Source organism: Medicago truncatula, chromosome 8, assembly GCF_003473485.1.
Source record: "Medicago truncatula cultivar Jemalong A17 chromosome 8, MtrunA17r5.0-ANR, whole genome shotgun sequence".
NCBI classification, from domain to species: Eukaryota; Viridiplantae; Streptophyta; class Magnoliopsida; order Fabales; family Fabaceae; genus Medicago; species Medicago truncatula.
In genome coordinates, this window is record NC_053049.1 from 32459127 (window position 1) to 32478814 (window position 19688).

The 19688-nt window shown below is 34.4% G+C and overlaps 3 protein-coding genes across 6 annotated transcripts; all 3 read left to right on the forward strand.

Moving 5' to 3' along the window:
- The first annotated feature begins 920 nt into the window (after positions 1-920).
- On the forward strand, positions 921-7770 carry LOC25501530 (bZIP transcription factor 16). 2 transcript variants are annotated; one of them, XM_013590779.3, is made up of 13 exons: positions 921-1177; positions 2053-2172; positions 2260-2319; positions 2406-2480; positions 3805-3894; positions 4005-4064; positions 4195-4364; positions 4658-4712; positions 6010-6052; positions 6159-6442; positions 6523-6600; positions 6687-6812; positions 7083-7770. In XM_013590779.3, exons 2-13 carry the CDS (start codon positions 2101-2103, stop codon positions 7161-7163), a joined length of 1194 nt encoding a protein of 397 aa, XP_013446233.1. In that variant the 5' UTR covers positions 921-1177; positions 2053-2100; the 3' UTR covers positions 7164-7770. The 2 variants fall into 2 exon arrangements, with proteins under 2 accessions (XP_013446233.1, XP_013446234.1); XM_013590780.3 differs by having other exon boundaries at positions 922-1177; positions 6159-6364.
- Positions 7771-8377: 607 nt separating this feature from the next.
- LOC25501531 (plastidal glycolate/glycerate translocator 1, chloroplastic) lies at positions 8378-14624 on the forward strand. Of its 2 annotated transcripts, none has more exons than XM_013590782.3 (8): positions 8378-8771; positions 10152-10467; positions 11047-11308; positions 11691-11806; positions 12525-12634; positions 13280-13457; positions 13575-13704; positions 14275-14624. In XM_013590782.3, exons 1-8 carry the CDS (start codon positions 8496-8498, stop codon positions 14423-14425), a joined length of 1539 nt encoding a protein of 512 aa, XP_013446236.1. In that variant the 5' UTR covers positions 8378-8495; the 3' UTR covers positions 14426-14624. The 2 variants fall into 2 exon arrangements, with proteins under 2 accessions (XP_013446236.1, XP_013446235.1); XM_013590781.3 differs by lacking the exon at positions 8378-8771 and adding an exon at positions 9533-9788.
- Positions 14625-15085: 461 nt separating this feature from the next.
- Positions 15086-19301, forward strand: LOC25501532 (protein WEAK CHLOROPLAST MOVEMENT UNDER BLUE LIGHT 1). 2 transcript variants are annotated; one of them, XM_024772533.2, is made up of 4 exons: positions 15086-15282; positions 16705-16963; positions 17252-18335; positions 18500-19301. In XM_024772533.2, exons 2-4 carry the CDS (start codon positions 16790-16792, stop codon positions 19147-19149), a joined length of 1908 nt encoding a protein of 635 aa, XP_024628301.1. In that variant the 5' UTR covers positions 15086-15282; positions 16705-16789; the 3' UTR covers positions 19150-19301. The 2 variants fall into 2 exon arrangements, with proteins under 2 accessions (XP_024628301.1, XP_013446237.1); XM_013590783.3 differs by lacking the exon at positions 15086-15282 and adding an exon at positions 16295-16482.
- Positions 19302-19688: the final 387 nt, after the last annotated feature.

Here is a 19688-nt window from a genome sequence, read left to right on the forward strand (position 1 = left end):
AAGATCCCTCCTTCTGTCTTTGCCTTCATTGTAGCTATTTGTTAGGGAATCTTTTGTAATTCCTCTTTTAGCAATCATTACTTCTTCCATAACTATGTATATTAGTGTTGTTGTTCACAATTCATCAAGCGTACCAGAAAACGTCCTTGCAAAATTGTGGGAAGAGGTCGTGTTTTTCGACCTATTACCAATTCTTGTTAGGCCGCAATTGAGTTCAAAATTTTACTTTGAGATGTTTTGTCATTGAAATGATCCATGAACGAGCTGATAAAATTGTCTTGTTCATGTTTGAAACTAAGTAAGCATGTTGAGCTATTTCGAATTATGTGACTTAACCTCTTTATGCGAGGTGGACCTCAAGATGAAGTACCACCTCCTGATTTTGAAGTAAGGACGCTGCCGCTTCTTGTCTTTATGAATTACAACTACTTTTTTTTAAGACTTCAGTTATTAGCCTTTATCTCGTTCATGGTGTTTGGCATATAACTATGGTTGATGTGTGGTCGAGACACCGATGTCTCAAATCATTTTGACCCTCGACTCTGTCCCATTTTGATGACAGAGTGCATATTGAAGTGGAGTTTCCAGGCTTTTCTTCTTGTCTTCTTGGTGGCAAATTTTGATTTCTGGATTTTCCATATGAGATCTCATTTTCTAACATTTTAAATGTGATTTTGATGAGTTGAATTCCTTTCAAGACTTCTTTAACTAAACTTAAAATGTAATTTTGACGACTCATGAGAGAACCAGCCAAGAGTATTTTAGACAACTTAAGAGACATGCGAGCAATTGGAGGGGCGTGTAGAGCAATTTTCAACCAATCATCATCGAATCTAAACGGGTTGGTTTGAGTTTGATCCAAACTTAAACGGGTATGGTAAATTTGATGTTGGATTGGGTATAACACGTACCCATGTACACGTAGCAACAAAAAAAGGGTTTGCAAAATCAAATCAAATCATAATCTGAGTAGCACTGCCAAGTGTACATCGACGCCGGACAACTCATTCATTCCTCGCCGTGACTCACCAACAATCCCTAACCCTAATTCTTCATCTCTTCCCAATTACATACCCTAAATTCTTATAATTTTTTAATTTTATTTTAAATTATCGCATATTTTATTCAATTAGATCAGATTTCAACACCATGCTTCACTTTTGACGATTCTCCAACGGTAATTTCATCTCATACTCACTGCTACCTACTTTTATTTTCCTAATTTCAATTATTCACATTGCAATCTTAGAGATGTGCTAGTTTCACTTTGTCACCGTTATTTTTTATTTTCTGTTTCAAATTTATCTTAGTGTTTGGTAATTTTCTATTGTTGTCAGCTCAATTTTGATGGGACTAAATTTATGTAGTATAGAGATGAAGAGAACCAATGATTACTATGCCAAATTGCTGATTTTGAGGAAATATCGTAGGGAATCGAATTAAAAGAATTATATTTTGGGTAATTTTTTTATGGTTTAATTGAGGGGGAAGGAAGGAATGCATTAGTTGTTTAAGGATTTGTTTGGCAAGATGGAATTTTGAGCTTCTAGCTGATAGCTTATAAGCTCATATGATCAAAATTGACCTTTATTTTGCTGGCTTATAGCGTTTTTTGATAAGCCACTTCAAGTAGCATTTGAGCTTGTAACTTATTGTTTTTTTACTCTCAATTTTACCCTAGGGATCCTAATTGAAAAATGTTAAATATTGTTTAAAAATAGTTTTTGTGGCATTTCATATTTATCGGCTAGTTCGACTGTTAATTTAACCAAACAATACAAATTTAATCCACTATCATCTAAAGACTCATGCGCTATTTTTCACAATAACAGAGCCTAAATTTCACTACAATTAATTCATGCAGTAATATATGCATTTTATCTTCAAATTTTGTGGAATAGCTCAACATAGAAGCAGAATCATGATGTGTTTTTTTAAAGAAAATTGTGTGTAAAAGGGTTAGCTTATCATGGGTGGCGTTTATTTGCCAATTTCAATGGAGAATGTTATCCTTTTAGCTGCCTTGTGATGTAAGATATGTAATTGGTGCAGAATGGTTTAGTGTATAAATTTTTGTAAGGAACCTATCCGTACAAAATCATGAGCAGCAACGACGTCGATAAAACGATAAAAGAAAAGGAGCCTAAGACGCCTCCAGCTGCTACGTCACAGGTCTTTGTGGGTTCTTTTTGTCTTTTCTTGTTTTGATGATTGTACTTTATATATGTGATGCCAAAAACATTTTGTTGACTTTTCCAGGAGCAGTCTTCAACGACAACTGGCACTCCGGCAGTTAATCCCGAATGGGCTAACTATCAGGTTTTTGGTGAAAAAGTCTTTGTAATCGTATATGTTTTAATTAATGTCAAGCTTGGATTTTGATCCACGAGTCTTTCATTCTACAGGCATATCCTTCTATACCTCCACCTGGATTCATGGCATCAAGTCCCCAAGCTCACCCATATATGTGGGGTGTCCAGGTAATTGCCACGTACATAATTATTGGTCAATCTCAGTTTCTGAATTCTTAAGGGATTTGGCGAACATTTAATGTTGTCACTGATGTCATCACTGCCGTTACCATCAATAGTTTTTCCTATAAAACCTAATGGGATCCATATTCCTTCGGCTGTGTAAACCAAAGGTCAATAGACATATTTATTGCTTTTACTAACTTGACAATATAATATCATTGTTAAATTGAAATTGGAAGTAGCCTGTCCATTTGTGTTTAAGCATTTAAGTTGCATGACATGGGTATGAGTAGTGGTATAAATATCAGTGTGTGACAAACTTTTTAAAAATTTGAGTAAAGAAGAATTTATCACATATAAAATATAAAAACATTAACATATTGAAATTAAATTGTTTGATAATTACAATTTCCATGATTTTCCTAATCATTAATAAAATAAAATAAAATAAAGTAGATCAAGTACGCAGCTACAGGAAAAAAGGATATAATCAGTGCTTGCAGAATCACGAGTCACCTCGTAACATCGCACTATCCCGTGATCTTTGAAGCTCCTTCTGTGTGGCGATGCACATGGGATTGGGAGTGGCAGGGTCCTTCCATGATTTTGAAAATTGCAACAAAATTGCTAGTCAATTCGCAGCAGTATTTCCAGAAATCTGACTCGAAATTTTTGCAAAAATCTTAAATTTTTAATTGAAAGGGATCTGTGTCGGGTTTTGGAGGAAAACCCAGAACTCTGTTTATGTGATGGTGACAGCTGAACTGTTCACTGCTTCCTCTCCAGTCAACAAACAGTACAGTCAGGGTTTTCTAACTGGGCCAAGTAGGCCCAATTCCTCTCCTTTTTCACTTTTTTTTTTTAGATTTGTTATCACCCATAGTTAAACTATATTTTCTTTTAACAGTACCACTATGTTTAATTGTTTTCTGAGTCTTTTTTTGGGGCATATTTGTTTAGTGAGTCTTTGATGTCCTTTATTTTTATTGCTTCTAACATAATTAATTGATGTGTGTGTGTGTGTCGTGTGTGTGTGTGTGTGTTGAAGTTTAATATCTCTTTTTGTTAATTTTAATCTAAGTTTATTTTAATATTATTATATATGGATTATTTTGATGATATATCTTATTTTTAATGGGTATGAACTTAGTTTAATGTTGTAATTTAGAGGTTATTTTCATCTACGATAATTTTTATGCATGCGTGCACGTGTGTATTTCCTTGATTGTTTTCCAAACCTACTTGTGTATAGCTTGCTACACCAATACTAAAAAAATGTCTAATTTGAATTTTCCTTCATCCTTCCTATTGATGAAATGCTTACATGCAGCATATGATGCCTCCCTATGGCACCCCACCACATCCTTATGTCGCAATGTATCCCCATGGTGGCATATATGCTCATCCATCCATGCCTCCGGTATACTTTCGTAGACCATGCTTTCTTGAGGTTATTGTATTGTAATCGATTGATCAGTATAATCTATACTTCATTAACAAATATTTACACATTTCTGTGAATTTATTTAGGGATCTTATCCTTTTAGTCCTTATGCCATGCCTTCTCCAAATGGTATGGTGGATGCTTCAGTGAGTTTCTTTGTCCTTCACTTTTTTTTGCACTTCCTCTTTTGCCTTTGTTCTTATTCTCCTCTCCTACTCTGGACTTTTCATCATCCAAGTATGCAGAACAGAAAGTAACTTATGCATTGACATGCAGGGGAATACTCCAGGCAGCAGTGAAGCTGATGGTAAACCTCATGAGGTGAAGGAAAAATTACCAATCAAAAGATCAAAAGGAAGTTTGGGTAGTTCAAATATGGTTACAAGAAAAAATAATGAGCTTGGTAAAACACCAGGGGCATCTGCTAATGGAATTCATTCCAAAAGGTAAGATGCAATGTATTGATTGATCGATTTGTTGAATAATGCCCTCTTCTAATTGAATGAAAGTAATCCAGTAATCCTTGCTTGAATTCCTGTCAATTAATTGTTTGTAGATATGTAATAATGAATAATTTATCAGTATTTTTGCTTCATTGCCTTGTCTAGTGCAGGAAATTTATTGGTAGGGTCAATAATTGATAGTTAATCACTTCATTTAAGTTTCTTGAGTGCTGTAGCTTGCTATTTACAATTTTATGCTGCCTACTACTATTCTGATATAAAACTTGAATTTGCAGTGGGGAGAGTGCAAGTGAAGGCACTAGTGAAGGAAGCGATGAAAACTCCCAGAATGTAAGTTCTGTGCCACTTGTTAGTTGGCGACTGCATGGTCAATGTTTGTCCAAACCAGAAGTGACACAACCTTTCATCCTTTTTTTCTATTGCATGCTTATTTATGAAAATATCTTCTGAGCAATATGAGGATAAAATTTTGTTGTAAAACAACAAAAGAACCAATGGATGTTGACATGTTATCGCCTAAAGTCATTTCCTAACATGTTAATTTTTTTAAATGTCTTATGTGTCTGAATAAAGAATTGGAAAAGAAAATGTAGGGTGCATAGCTACTGCTTATCATTTTATAGTCTGTTGAGGAATTATAGATTTAGCACAATTGTAAGTCAAATCTTAAAATGTAGCATTTTCAGGAAAACGATACATGCATCTAGAAGTGTAGGCTTTCGTCGTTATTAACATTGATCCTAATTTATCTTTCAAACAAAAATCAAGTGTTTTAGTTGGTTTAGTAGTTTTTTGCCCATATACCGTTGACACATGTAATACCCTTTTATGTTGATGTGTATTTTGGAATCTAGGTGTAAACCACACACTGTAGCTATGTTTATTTAGGCATGAAGTGATAAATATACACCCAACACAATGGAAGTGTTGGAGGCTGCAATGAAGGCAACCAAAAGGCCGCAACTAGACGGGCAGACTGCAATGAAGGCGGGATTTCCAACAATGACTTATCTAAGGACCAGGGAGGGTTGGGTAGCTTAATTGGTTTGAGCCAAGGGTTAAGTAGTTGGGGTCCAGCGTCCAAGTCCTGGCAAGGAGAAAAAACTAACATAACAATTAACAAAGTAACATTTACCATTAAAAAAAAACTTATCCAAGGACCTTCCAAAGACTTGGTTAAAACATCTTCCAATTGATCCTTTGGACTAACAAAGCTTTACATTGTCTGTTGAATTTGCTTGATATACTAATTAAGGTTTTCAAATTGATTGCCAGTACCATTGGTCTGACAAAGTTAATATATGAATTGATATATTTACTAAAGCGTTAAATGTTTATTCTAAATGCATACATGTTCATTTTGTGGTATGTCATTATAATTAAAATCATCAGGGTTTCCTCCCATGCAAAATACAGTATGTTCATGATCCACCCTGTATAGAATCTTAAGAAGGTTTAAATTGATCTTCAGAAATGACATCTATCATATCTTACTATAAAGGGGGCTTTCTACATAACATATTGGCATGTATATCTTCCAAGTGATGCCTAAAATTAATTATTTTTTCCTGCTGATTTTTCACTGTCTATATGCATGCATGGTATTTATTTCAATTGGTTTTTTCAGGGCTCTCAATTGAAATTCGGGGAGAGGCAGGATTCTTTTGAAGGTCTAATATATATTGTTACATTTGTAAATATTTTGTGTTGATTTGAGTATAATCGTATATCAATAAATTATGCTTGTTAAAGCTGAAATGTTTTGCTGTATTACAGATGACCCATCTCAAAATGGCAGTTCAGTGCCTCAAAATGGCGCACTTAATACACCTCATACAGTTGTTAACCAAACTATGTCTGTCGTACCTATGTCTGTTGCTGGTCCTCTCACAACAGTTCCTGGTCCCACAACTAACTTAAATATAGGAATGGATTATTGGGGAACACCAACTTCATCCACCATTCCTGCAATGCACGGAAAGGTACCTTCTACTGCAGTTGCTGGAGGAATGGTTAATGCTGGGCCACGAGATGGTGTTCATTCACAACTTTGGCTACAGGTTAACTTTGTCAACAGGATATATTATCTTGTTGCATTATTACTTTGCTAAACCTCTCGTCTTTTCTGGTTAACTATCAGGATGAAAGGGAGCTTAAACGACAAAGGCGGAAGCAGTCTAATAGGGAATCTGCACGTAGATCCAGGTTGCGAAAGCAGGTGATAGAGTTTAGCCTTTTCCTACTTCTGACTGGATGATTATAATTGGCATATTTGAAATTAATGTTTTTGTTGGTGGTTCTCAGGCCGAATGTGATGAACTAGCTCAGCGTGCTGAGGTTTTGAATCAAGAAAATGCCTCTCTCCGTGCTGAACTGAGCCGGATCAAGAGTGAATACGAGAAGATACGTTCTGAGAATGCTTCCCTCAAGGTGATTTTGAAATCTTGATGTGTTTTGGTATCTGGATTTTGACTATTCTGCTTGTTTGACAAGCACCGTCACTGTCACCCATACCATGTGCTACCTAAAATATGTCTGCATGGATTGATTTAACAGACGTTTCAACCCTGGTTCAGATAGAGGAAGAATCTAGTGGAACTATGTGGCCATTATAACTTTCAAATTGCATTCTTAATAACTGAAAATATTAGTACAAATATTGAATCTGCTATCTGATACAAAGATATATTGGTTCTACAGGAGAGACTCGGGGAGATACCAAGGAACGAGGATCTTGGGGAGGGCCAGAATGATCAGCATGTGGGTGAAGGCACTCAATAGAGTGGTTAGACAGAGGCTGTGCAGGGTGTTCACTAGGATCTAGCTTCCTTCTTGATGTTGCTTTTCAGGAAGATAACATAACCAAATAGCAACAAGTTATTGTTTTTGGGTAGCTTTTAGTTAAAATCATATCAAAGTCGATTGGTCATATGTAATATTAGGATCGGTTTATCCTATATGATCCCTCATTCGTAATTTATCTTGCTTTTGACGACAAAAAACGACCTGGATTGTAGGTAGAGTGTGAACACTGGTTCATGCCCTATCTGCTGCATCAAATGTTAGTGGTTGGTTGAACTAAGAAATGCGGCTAGTGAACCTGAGCAATGTCCATTATATGGATTGTCGTGCTTCTGGGCTTTTGACAATTCTACGGGGAATAAATATAGCTCACGATATATTTATCACTTTTTACTTTATGAGATTTTGGACTTCTTAAAGCTCGGGATTGATTAGAATGTGTGCGATATGTAGGAGATTGCAAACTTCTACATCATGCAATTTTTACATTTTGTTTTAGGTAAAAACTATATGAAACAACAGTTGTATGTAGGTGTGTTATGTTAATTTGGGATTATTTAAATCAATAAATAATTATTAATTTTAATGATGTTTTTTTTTTAATTTTTTTTTTTTACTATTTCCATTACTTAATTGTAGTTTTGAACTCTAAACGGATTATAGTTCACATTTAACTCCATGCTTGGTAATTTCAGTTTTGATGATATAACTCCAATTGAATCTAAAAGATTCCGACTTGCTAGTGTTGGTGAATCAAGTCTATATCAGAAAATTACTCGTGTTTTAGACTTCCTAGTTGACTGGCATTGGAAGACAAGTATTGAAGGGTCCTTATGTTCAATTCTCTATTTCGACCGATTATGTCGCCTAAATCGACATCTTCATTAGCTTTAATGGCATTACAATATTATGATCATGGATGAATGATATATAGTTAAATTATTGTTTATTGATACAAAATTTGCAATATTTTCTCATTCAAATGTTTACTTATCATCCCGTTAAAAGAAAAAGTAAATTCAATTATCAAAACATTATAAAAAAATAAATTCAAATCATAATCCTTATGGGATAAAATATTTTTGGCACCATTGAAAAGTTTTTGAAAGTAACAACCAAAAAAACATTAAAATTTCCCACTCAAGGTAAGTAAAAAACATTCAAAGAGAAGTCTATGGATGTAAAGTTTGGTCTCATCTCATCATCATCACTTGTTCTTCTTGTCCATACAAATTTCTCTTTCAGGTCCCACATTACTTGTATGAATGCCTTCTCTTGAAACCTTTGAAACTTACCCTTTTGGCACCTTCAATGGCGACCCATTTCCTCACAACTCCATTTTCTTCAGTTCTCACCAACCACTCTCTAAAACCACCATCACTCTTTCATGCCACCCTTTCTGCAAAGTCAACCCCTCTTTCTCTCCCTTGCATTAGAAAAAGCTCCATTATGTGTAGCCCAACAACTCTTACAAGGCTCAATTCCAGTTTCTTGCAAAAGGGTGCTCATGGAAATTCCAAAAGCAGACAACTTTCAATTAAATCAACTGGAACTGATTCTGGGAGCACTTCTTCACTGACCCAAAATGTGAGTCTATGTTTCTAAGTGAGTTTGATTCTACCGCGAAAATTGATTTTGATTTTAGTTAAAAGCCAGTCTAAAGAAAAGTGATTTATGTTTTAAATATATTCACATGAAAGTTAATTAGTTAATAAACTTTAGTTTACAAATCAGTTTGGAGGCAAAAACTATAAATGCCATAATCAATCTTTAGAATCATTTTTGACTTCTCCCATAGATAATTTTTTTGTTTTTTTTTTACTAATATCTCCCAAAGATAATCTAAACATTCACTATGTCTAATGTGTAATTTTGGGTTAAGGTAATTATAAAATAATTAAGCCATTAGATTATTTACTCAAATTCACCCACCTATCACAAATTCACAATCATAATCATAATCCCATGAGATTTAATCTTTTTGGCATCATTAGTAAGTTTGTATGAAATATCAACAAGGAAAATGCTAAAGAATGTCCGTGTAACACTCTTTAAGGACCTTAAATAGTAAATTTGTATGAAACATCAACATATCGAATATTCGAACCCTAACCAATGCGTAAGGCCAACCTCTTAAATTAATGTCATTGCCATGTAGAAATATAACCAAATTCAAACAAAATACTATCTAATATCATAATTTCTAGTCCATACAATTCTAGTCCATAATAGTTCTCTATCAGGTCACCTCAAAAAACAAAGAAAAAAACAAAATTTTGTCTTTGAGGTCCCACAAGATAGTATGAATACAATGATACCTTTCTCTTGAAGCCGTAGAAACTTTACCACTTCCATGGCAACCTATTTCACCACAACTCCCTTTTCACTTCTCACCATAAAACCACCCTCACCCTTTATACACAATCAACCCCTCTTTCTCTCCCTTGTATCCAAAAACGTTCCATTTTGTGTAACCTAACAACTCCTACTATGCTCAATTCCAGTTTCTTGCACAAGGGTTCTCAAGAAAATTCAAAAAGCAAACAGCTTTTACCTAAATCAGCTGAAACTGATTCTGGGAACACTTCTTCACTCACTCATAATGTGAGTCTATATGTTTCTATGTAAATGTTTGAATTCAGTAGGGTTAACCACTGCAGTTGGACATGAGGGACAAAAGAATTATTAAGTATGTTCGAGAGTTTTCGATTAGAATTGATTTTGACTATAGAAATTGATTATATAGGATTAGTAGATTTTATTGCTCAAATTTATTATTCAACTCAGTTTCATGTGAATCAATCCAAACATAAATCATTATACCCTAAATTGATTTTAACTAAAAATGAATTTTAAAAATTTAATTCAGTCATAATCAATTTTCGCCGCTTAGAACCATATATACCACTACATCTAATCTGTAATAAATTTGACTTTTTTTGGAATTTTTTTGCTTCTAAATTTCAGGTGTTTGGGGTGTTACATTTGATTGTGTCTCTGGGGCTTTTTCTTGCTACGGATAAGTTTTTGAAGAAAGCATTTGTAGCAGCTGCTATCAAATTTCCTAGTGCATTGTTTGGGATGTTTTGTATATTTTCAGTTTTGATTATTCTTGATTCTACCGTGCCATCTGCAGCTACATCAGTGATGAACTTCTTTGAGCCTGCGTTCATGTTCATTCAGAGATGGCTCCCTTTGTTCTATGTTCCTTCTTTGGTTGTCTTGCCTCTTTCTGTTAAAGATATACCTGCTGCTTCTGGCATCAAAATTGGTCTTATTGTAGGTTGGTGCATGTATTTCTTGGTTATTTATTTATTGTTCGATTGGCTAAGTTGCTCTGAGTGTGCATTGCGAGTGACCATCTTGAGTGAATCACCATTTTAGTCCTCGAAATGGTAGGGTAGGGAGGGATTGAGCAATTTGGTCTCTGAAACTAATGAAATTCCAAAATGATCCCTGATATTGAGAACTAAGAAGCACTGACACATACATAAACACCGGACAGACACTGACACGGATACACCCTTAGTAATTGGAGAAAACGGAAGTGGTTGAATGTAACCACACCTGTCAGTGTCATACAAGTTTTGGATACCGAACGTGTCGTGCACACCTTCAACCTGAAGTGTCAGTATTACATAGATTGATTCAGAACCCTCGATCAACAATTTATTTAAATTTGGGTATGCTGATCAATGGCTTATAGATGCTTAAATAATTAGATAGCCTCAGTGTTTTATTGACTTGAGTGACAATTCTTCTCTTCTCCAAGTTTTCTTTTCAAAATCTGCATCTCCTGTATAATGTGCATATTTTGGTGCATGTTTGATGTTTGGATACTGATGTTAATAATGTTGTTCAGTTGGAGGATGGCTAGCTACACTTTGTGTTGCTGGTTACACAGCTATAGCAGTACGAAAAGCTGTGAAAACAGAATTGATAGATGCCGAGCCTATGGGAAAGCCGTCACCTTTTTCTCAAGTAGAAGTGTGGACATGGACTGGGATTCTCCTAACATCATTTGTTAGTGCATTATTTTATCCAACATTACTAGGGACAAGTGCTAGAACATGCCTTCCGTTTTTGCTTGCAGCCACGGTGTTAGGCTACATGGTTGGTTCTGGGTAAAATATATTCGTTTTTACTACTGATATTCAAATTGACAATTGCTTTTTCCCTATTCACACAAGGTTTAAAATTGAAAAACAAGTATTCCTTTATGAGTTTAGCTTTTATATAATGCCAGTGTAAAACATTTTACACTGTCAACAAATCAAAATCAATCATATGTGTGATTTTAGAAGTAGTTATGATTGAAGTCAAACATTTTTAATGTTATGACAAGTATGATTGATTGACAGTGTAAAAAATGTTTAAACTGACAGTGTATATGAATTAAGTCATTCTTTATCACATGCTTATGCTATCGGAATTTTATTACCAACTGTGTATGTAATTCAATTTTTTATTTGAGGTTGATTCATTGTTGCTGTTATTTTCTTTCAGGTTGCCATCAAATGTGAAGAAGGTCTTCCATCCTATAATTTGCTGTGCACTATCCGCAGTTTTGACAGCATTTGCTTTCGGGTATTTTTCAAAGTTAGGGCTTGATCCTGTTCTAGGTATGTTTGAAGTTAACTATGTAATTACTCTATCATGAAAGTTGGTGCCAACTTTGGTTGCTAATTAACTAGGAAAAGAAACTCAAGTTCAGAAACAACAAGTTTGAAACTTCCTTCTGATTGCAAACACCGAATGACAAACAGTCAAGCATTTCAAATCTTCTGGCAAGTTACCTAAGGAAACCAGTTTTTCTTTGTCCCCAATGTCTTGAAATATGCAACTCGTTGATTTATTTTAGTCCCTATAATGTATATTTTTTGATTTATGTTCAATTAGTCCATGTACTATATAGGGACTAAAAAAAATAGTACTGACACTATAATGAGAAATAAAGATATTGCAGAGACTAAAACAAAAAAGGCATTGAGGAGAAAAAAGATACTTTTTAAACTTCAGAGACCAAAATCGAGCACTTTCTTAAGCTGAGGGATTAAAACATAATTAGTCCTATTGTAAAGTTGTGTCAGTAAAGAGTTTTTCATTTTATGGTGCTGTATTGTGATTGTATTTCAGAAAGCATCTCACCATAAATCAAGTGAGAAATCCTCTCATTACTGATAAATATATGAAACAAATTTCAAGTCATTTTTTCTTTAGCTTTGCTTTCACATCATGGTTCCTCTTTCTCGACCCGTATGCCCGGGAAATTTTATAGTCAAAGCCATTTCGGCATGATATATCTTTAGTTTTTGTTGACTCTTCTCTCAACATTCATAGGATATTACCTTACCAACGCATCCGCCAATCCTGGAGCTGGTGACATTTTAATGGGATTTTTGGGATCTGTTATTCTCTCCTTTTCCTTCTCTATGTTCAAGCAAAGAAAGGTAAACCTTCTATAGGTTTCCTCGGTTAATAAATTTTATACTTCTGCAAAAAACTAACGCAGACAAATACAATAATGTCTTGTTTGTTTTCACAGCATACCTTTTATTCGCTTTTTCTTTTTGTTCTTGGTAAATCATTAGGCTATTTAAAGTTTGATTTCGGTTGAATGGTCCTGTTTGGAAACAACTGAATTAAGCGCTTATACTATAGCATAAACACACTTATTATATAAGTGCTTATGTTTAAGCTATTTTATAACAAAAGGTCAAATTAAGTCAAACTGTTTCCATATAAGCTATAAGCTGTTTTCATAAGCTATCCTGTAGAACTAATGGAAATAAGCTGAAAATAGTTTAGGGACACTTGATAAGATGTTTCCATAAGCTTTCAAAAACAGTCTCACAAATGCTTATGCCAGTAAATAAACTCAAAAATGTCAAATCCAAACAGGATATGAATTCAAACTCGAATAGCATAGGATAGTGTACATATCCTTGTACACACTTAATTCTCCTTCCAATCATTAGCCAAATAGAAAACTTGTTTTCCAACATTCTCTCTCTCTCTCTCTCTCTCTCTCATACTGTAGTTAAATAACGGCTAAACTGTTACTCATTAACCATTGGTTTGTTTTCTATATTCAGCTTGTGAAAAGGCATGCGGCTGAGATTTTCACTTCTGTCATCATCTCAACAGTATTCTCACTGTACTCAACCGCCCTTGTTGGACGTCTTGTTCAATTAGAACCATCCTTAACAGTGTCCATTCTACCCAGATGTATAACTGTGGCATTGGCCCTCAGCATTGTGTCTCTGTTTGATGGTAAGTATGCACCGCATCCATTCATCCCAATAATCATTAAATGGATGCTCTAAATTTTGATTTGTATTTGATTGTACTTTAGTTCCATCATTGAAAATTTCTATTTTCTGTGTACAGGTGCCAATCCATCTCTCACAGCAGCAGTGGTTGTAGTAACTGGTCTGGTTGGGGCAAATTTTGTGCAGGCAACTCTTGATAAACTCAGATTCAGTGATCCGATTGCTCGAGGAATAGCAACTGCTTCTAGGTATTTTTTTCAGTAACTAATATTTTGTTTGCTTACCAAAAAGCCTTTACCTCTGCATCCGGCACTAAAATTGCATTTGGATTTTGCACTTTGGTGGAGAGATGTGGAGTCTTACAATTCCCATATCACCGTTTTAATTTAGTCTATACGTAGTTTGTCGAGTAGTCTTAAAATTTAGGTTGGGTCTAACTCAACCCTACAAAACCGACTTGTAAGATGAGAGATGTCAATGTAAGACTCGTAGCACGCTCTCTCACGTCCACGACTAGACATCTGGAGTGTGACTTAAGTGGACCTGATAGGGGGTGGCCCAGTGGATTTTAGCATATTACCATCTTAAAATTTGGGTTGAGCTAACTCAACCTTACGAAACCAGGTTGTAAGGTGAGGGATGCTTCACTCTTATAAACTCATTTTCAAGTCATATCTCATCCATTGTGAAACTCGTAACATAACTAAAATGGTATGGATAAGAAGAATTTGTGTTGATTCGGGTAGCATACAAGTATAGAAAACTATTTTCTTCTTCATGCATATGTGATTGTTTGCTCTTGAATAAATTTTGTACAGTGCTCATGGGCTTGGAACAGCAGCATTGTCTGCCAAGGAACCCGAGGCTCTCCCATTCTGTGCCATTGCTTATGCTTTGAATGGCATATTTGGATCTATACTATGTTCAATTCCAATTGTGAGACAAAGCTTGCTTGCAGTTATTGGCTGAAATTATCATATTAATATCACAACCTGCTACTATTATTTTCATTCCCTTTGTATGCTATAACTTCCATTGTTTATATGGTAGAATGCAAATGTATAGAGAAATATTGTGAACCATACAGTAAGTAGCGCCATTTTGTAAATTGTATAGGATACAATAATATATTCATTTATGATTTATTTATCATATTCTATGATGTCAATTGATGTGAGATATGTGGAATTCACATGTCATATTACGTGTAAGGTTAGAGTCTTTAATGACAAAAGTTGACGAAAAGATTATTTTGACTAACATGTACAATTTTAAAGATGGTAAAATTTTGATGACTAGTTTTCCTATTCGCCCTTTTATATGCTCATGTATTTTCAATTTCATTTTATCTTCATACATACTATCATAAGACAAACTAAATAAGATATATATTACTATAATAAGAATAGAATAAAATGATTTCATAATGCGAATATTGTTGAAATAATGAAGAGGATTTTAGGATGTGGTAGTAAGAAAATGAACAAAACTATATCTGTGTTTATTAAGATTAGATGAAAAGTAAAATGGTGGTGGAAAAGGGTGTAACATGCTGTGTCCCAACACGTGTTTGAATATGAATTAATGTTATTGGTGGAAAGATATGTTAACGTTTGTATTGCATAGCATATTTTGCATTGGTTGATGAGTTGGAAGGAAGAAAATTTGAGAAAGTAATGAGCTGTTCCTTCCTTCTCCATCGCCTCAACAATAACAACAATTCTTTCTTCCACCGTATTATAGCTTCTCCTTTCCTCTCTGCTCTTCCTCCTTAATTTATCATCACATCTCTTCTCTTTCCATATTCTACATTTCTATTATTCCAGGTTCATTCATTTCCTTATTAATTTCCCTTTCATTTCATGATTTTGTTGTTGCATTGCATGCCTTCTTAATAATAATTAGCTCTTTCTAATGGTAACTATATTCATTGTTTCTTTTGCATTGTTTGATTGTTATGGTTTGTGATGAAATATAGCATTTTTTATAATTTTATTTCTGATCAAGGACGAGGATGACATAATCTATCTTTTCTCTTTTTCTTTTGGTTACTTGTGATGGAAGTTTTTGTGTCCTTGTATTTGCGGAAATATATGCGATAAATATTATGTAGAGAAGTCTCTCCCATGGAATGGGAAACATAGCTTCTTCTTATAAATGCGATGTTTCTACCATGAAGTCACAAAAGCTAATGTCAAAGCTCCAACTTATAAATGTGAGATCAATGGGAATGAAATTGAGGCTCAGATGTAGAAAACACACGACATAACACAACGACATTAGATCCTCAATTTCATTCCCATCGATTAAATTTTTTGTTCAAGGAAGAAAGTATTCAAGTTTGAAAAAGGGGACATTCAAACTCAAACACATGTATCTCTTGCTAACATTTATATAGGAGAAAAATTAATCACTATAAAATTACCAAAGTAACGATGAAAATTCCTACTTTCCCACAAAACCAATTGCATGATATTTGTCCAATAGTATAAAAGATTATCCAATCAATATATATCTTATCTATGAATTTTAATTGATTATAATTTAACTAATAAAACCGAAAACAATTTACTATAAGATGTAGGGAAACTTTGTAACAAATTAAGAGTAAAATAGTAACAATGAAATAAGACAAATTAATAAACCTAATCTGAGTAAAAAAATAGAGGTTATATTTGTAGAGATATAGATAATATCATATTTATTTTAATGGTGGTAGCCAATGCTAAAAATAGTGGTGGAAAATGATGAGGTGTGGTGATCCCACACCACACGTGCTTAAATGTGGTTTTGTTTTCCCTAGTAGAGGTGGTAGTTTGTGAGGACGTTGCATGAGTTTGGAACACACACATAATTAAAAAATGCAAATAGTTAATTATCCTCCTTCATCTCCTCAACAGTAACGTACCCTATGACATGCACCATATAAATTATAATACATATTATTTATTCTAATAGGATCATCTTTCCCTCTTTCTTCTTCTTCTGCATCATCTTTTTTCTCCTGTTCTTCAATTCTAATTCAGGTTGGATTAATCCCTTTTTGTTTATATCTTCCTTCTTACATTCTTGTGCTTCTTACATGCATATAATATGGTTTTGTAAGCACTACTTTTATCCACATGTTATACAATAATATTTTGGGGCACCATCCTGCATTGTGAAAATTTTCATCACATACTATTATATAGTTATATTTCATTACATATTTGTTTTCTTTTTCTTAACAATGGTAACTTGAATTGCAGACATTTTGGTGGCACTCCCAATTTCTGTGAGAAATAGTATTTAAGAAGAGGTGCCACTTTGAAAAAAGAAAAAGAAAAAAAAACTATGGAGCCACAACCAGAATCCCCCAGTCAGACTGGTGATGAAACTTCACCAAATTGTGATTCTGGTCTTAAGAATGTAATTGATACAGCAGCACCTTTGAAATCTGTCAAAGATGCTGTGTCCAAGTTTGGAGGAATAGTGGATTGGAAAACCCGTAGAACCCAAAGTCTGGAGGTATGTCATCGAATTATATTCTTGCTTTAGACATTTTTCTTCTTAGTTTTATAAAATCTTATAATGGACTAGTGTTGTTAAATAGCGGTTATAGCATGGCTGAATTTGAACAAATCGCTATTGTGTAAAAACATATTGTGCTCATGCAAAGTGGATGAATGATATTTTCTCTATACATTACTTTTTAGTAGTTTCTCATTCTTTGAGGCATGCACAATTTGAAGTCTGAATTCCCTAAACCAGATGATTTTTTTCTCTCTTTCTCTTTTGTTCTTTTTGGGTGAACAGAGAAGCAAGATTGGACATGAATTTGGAAAACCAAATACAGCTGAAGAATTGGAAAACACTAAGAAACTTACAGAAGAACTCAAACTCAACTTAGAAAGTGTAGAAAGAGATGAGCTTCAGGTGAAAGAAGAAGTGGAACTTGTGATTCGAAAAATTGAGGAGCTGGAGCAAGACCTTGCAGATGAAGCCAGTTTTGAAGCCAAAGCACAACTTGAGGTTGAAAAATCAATGCATAGTGCCGCAGTTTCGGAATTGGAACATTTGAAAAAAGAATTGGACTCTTTAAGGAAAGAGTATGATTTTATAGTGAGTGGAAGGGATGCAGCTATCAACAATGCTGAGGAGGCTGTTGCAGCATCCAAGGAGATTGAAAAAGCAGTGGAAGATTTAACAGCTGAGTTAATTGCAACAAAGGAGTCATTGATTTCGACTCAAACGGCGCACTTGGCAGCCGAGGAACAAGCATCGGGCGTCATCGATGAAGAAACTCAAAACTATAAGCTTGAACTTGAACAATCAGAAAAGGAGCTAGAGACACTAAATGAACAAGTTTTATCAGCAAGAGTTCTCAAATCCAAATTGGAAGCATCTTCCTCTTTGTTGCTTGATTTGAAAACCGAGTTAGCAGCATATATGGAATCAAAACTAGAAGATGAAACCAATGAAGAAAGAAAGAAGGAACTAGAGGAAGTAAAGATGAACATTGAAAAAGCAACTAATGAGGTTAACAGCTTAAGAGAAGCTTCAATATTGCTTCAATCAGAACTAAAAGAAGAAAAGTTGATTCTCAACAACCTTAAAGAAAGTGAAGAAAAAGCTTCTGCTAAAGTCACAAGTCTTCAAGTTGAACTGGAGAAATCAAAATCAGCAATAGCTTTTCTTCAAATGAAAGAGAATGAAGCAAAAGAGATTATGGCTGAGTTACCTAAGAAACTTCAAGCAGCAGCACAAGAAGCTGATGAAGCTAAATCACTAGCTCAAACTGCTAAAGCTCAACTTCTTGAAGCACAAGAAGAAGCTGAAAAAGCCAAAGCAAACTTAGCTACATTGGAAAGTAGATTACAAGCAACACAAAATGAAATAGGTATTACTGAAATATCTCACCTATTGAAAACTGGTAAAAAAGTGATTTTGATATTCATTAATTTAGCGATTAATTTTTACAGAACTTTTAAAAAGAAAAGAAATAGGTATTTTTTTTTTCACAAATGGGCTCTAATTCTTGACTAACTTTATCTCTAATAACAGGAGCTGCTAAAGTTTCTGAAAAATTGGCTAAAGATTCAATCAAAGCATTGGAGAGAAGTGAATCAGCTAGAGGAGGAAGCAACAAAAATGAAGTTGATTCTTCATCTCTTGTGACACTCACATTAGATGAATATCATGAGCTAAGTAAGAGAACTCAAAAGGCTGAGGAACAAGCTAATCTAAGAATTGCAGCTGCAAATTCACAGATTGAGATGGCAAAGGAATCTGAATTGAGAAGCTTGGAGAAGTTGGAAGAACTGAACGAAGAGCTGTGTGTAAGAAGGGAATCACTTAAGATTGCAAATGAGAATGCTGAGAAAGCTGCAGAAGGAAAATCAGCTGTAGAACAAGAGTTGAGGACATGGAGAGCTGAACAAGAACAAAGAAAAGCTAATGCTGCTGCAGCTGCTGCTGCAACTGTGAATGTAAATGATTCACCAAACTCCTCAAAGGGAAAATCTCCTGTAGATACTACTACTACTACCACTACTGCTGCAACTACTACTACTACTTCTCCTACTATTGATAATAATAATAATGTTGAAGCTGGACCAGCTTCAGATGGAAAGAAAAAGAAGAAGAAGAAATCATTGTTTCCTTCAAAGGTTGTCATGTTCTTTGCAAAGAGAAAAACACATCCAAGCAAGTGAAATGTAATTCTTCAACTGAAAAGAAGTACAATATAAGTGTTGAACTAGTCTTATTTCTGATGAGGTTAATTATTGTCTGCCAAATATGTGAGAGTTTGTATTAAATTAAATACTTTTGTTGCAAGATGGAATAAGATCATTTATTGTATATATAGCCCTATTAATATTATAGCTGTTCCATTGTTTCAATAATACTTCAGCCTTTATCACCAAATTACCATTTCTCTAGAATGAAAAAGGCATACAAGAGTCTCTACTTTAGGACACATGATATTTGCCAATGCTTATTAGTAATTTCCAGGGATTTTATCGACTCATTCTCAAATAGAAATGTGTTCGTTGGGTTACATTTATATGATTTCCATAACTTCACCCATTAATTCTTGAGTCATTATCAACAACTGCCTTGTAGCTCATTGCTGCAAAGTTTTAGAAATCACAAAGAACATGATGAGATTGCACTTCTATTTCTTGTAAATTTATTTTGATAGATCCAATCTTGTCATAGATGGTAAATATAAACATCATGAAGAAATTTT

Coding starts and splice junctions, on each gene's coding strand:
- LOC25501530 (XM_013590779.3), top strand. CDS start 2,101: ATGAGCAGCAACGACGTCGATAAAACGATAAAAGAAAAGGAGCCTAAG. Junction 2,173..2,259: donor CTCCAGCTGCTACGTCACAG/GTCTTTGTGGGT, acceptor TGACTTTTCCAG/GAGCAGTCTTCAACGACAAC. Junction 4,713..6,009: donor GCGATGAAAACTCCCAGAAT/GTAAGTTCTGTG, acceptor TGGTTTTTTCAG/GGCTCTCAATTGAAATTCGG.
- LOC25501531 (XM_013590782.3), top strand. CDS start 8,496: ATGGCGACCCATTTCCTCACAACTCCATTTTCTTCAGTTCTCACCAAC. Junction 11,309..11,690: donor GGCTACATGGTTGGTTCTGG/GTAAAATATATT, acceptor ATTTTCTTTCAG/GTTGCCATCAAATGTGAAGA. Junction 12,635..13,279: donor CTATGTTCAAGCAAAGAAAG/GTAAACCTTCTA, acceptor TTCTATATTCAG/CTTGTGAAAAGGCATGCGGC.
- LOC25501532 (XM_024772533.2), top strand. CDS start 16,790: ATGGAGCCACAACCAGAATCCCCCAGTCAGACTGGTGATGAAACTTCA. Junction 16,964..17,251: donor GTAGAACCCAAAGTCTGGAG/GTATGTCATCGA, acceptor TTGGGTGAACAG/AGAAGCAAGATTGGACATGA. Junction 18,336..18,499: donor AGCAACACAAAATGAAATAG/GTATTACTGAAA, acceptor CTCTAATAACAG/GAGCTGCTAAAGTTTCTGAA.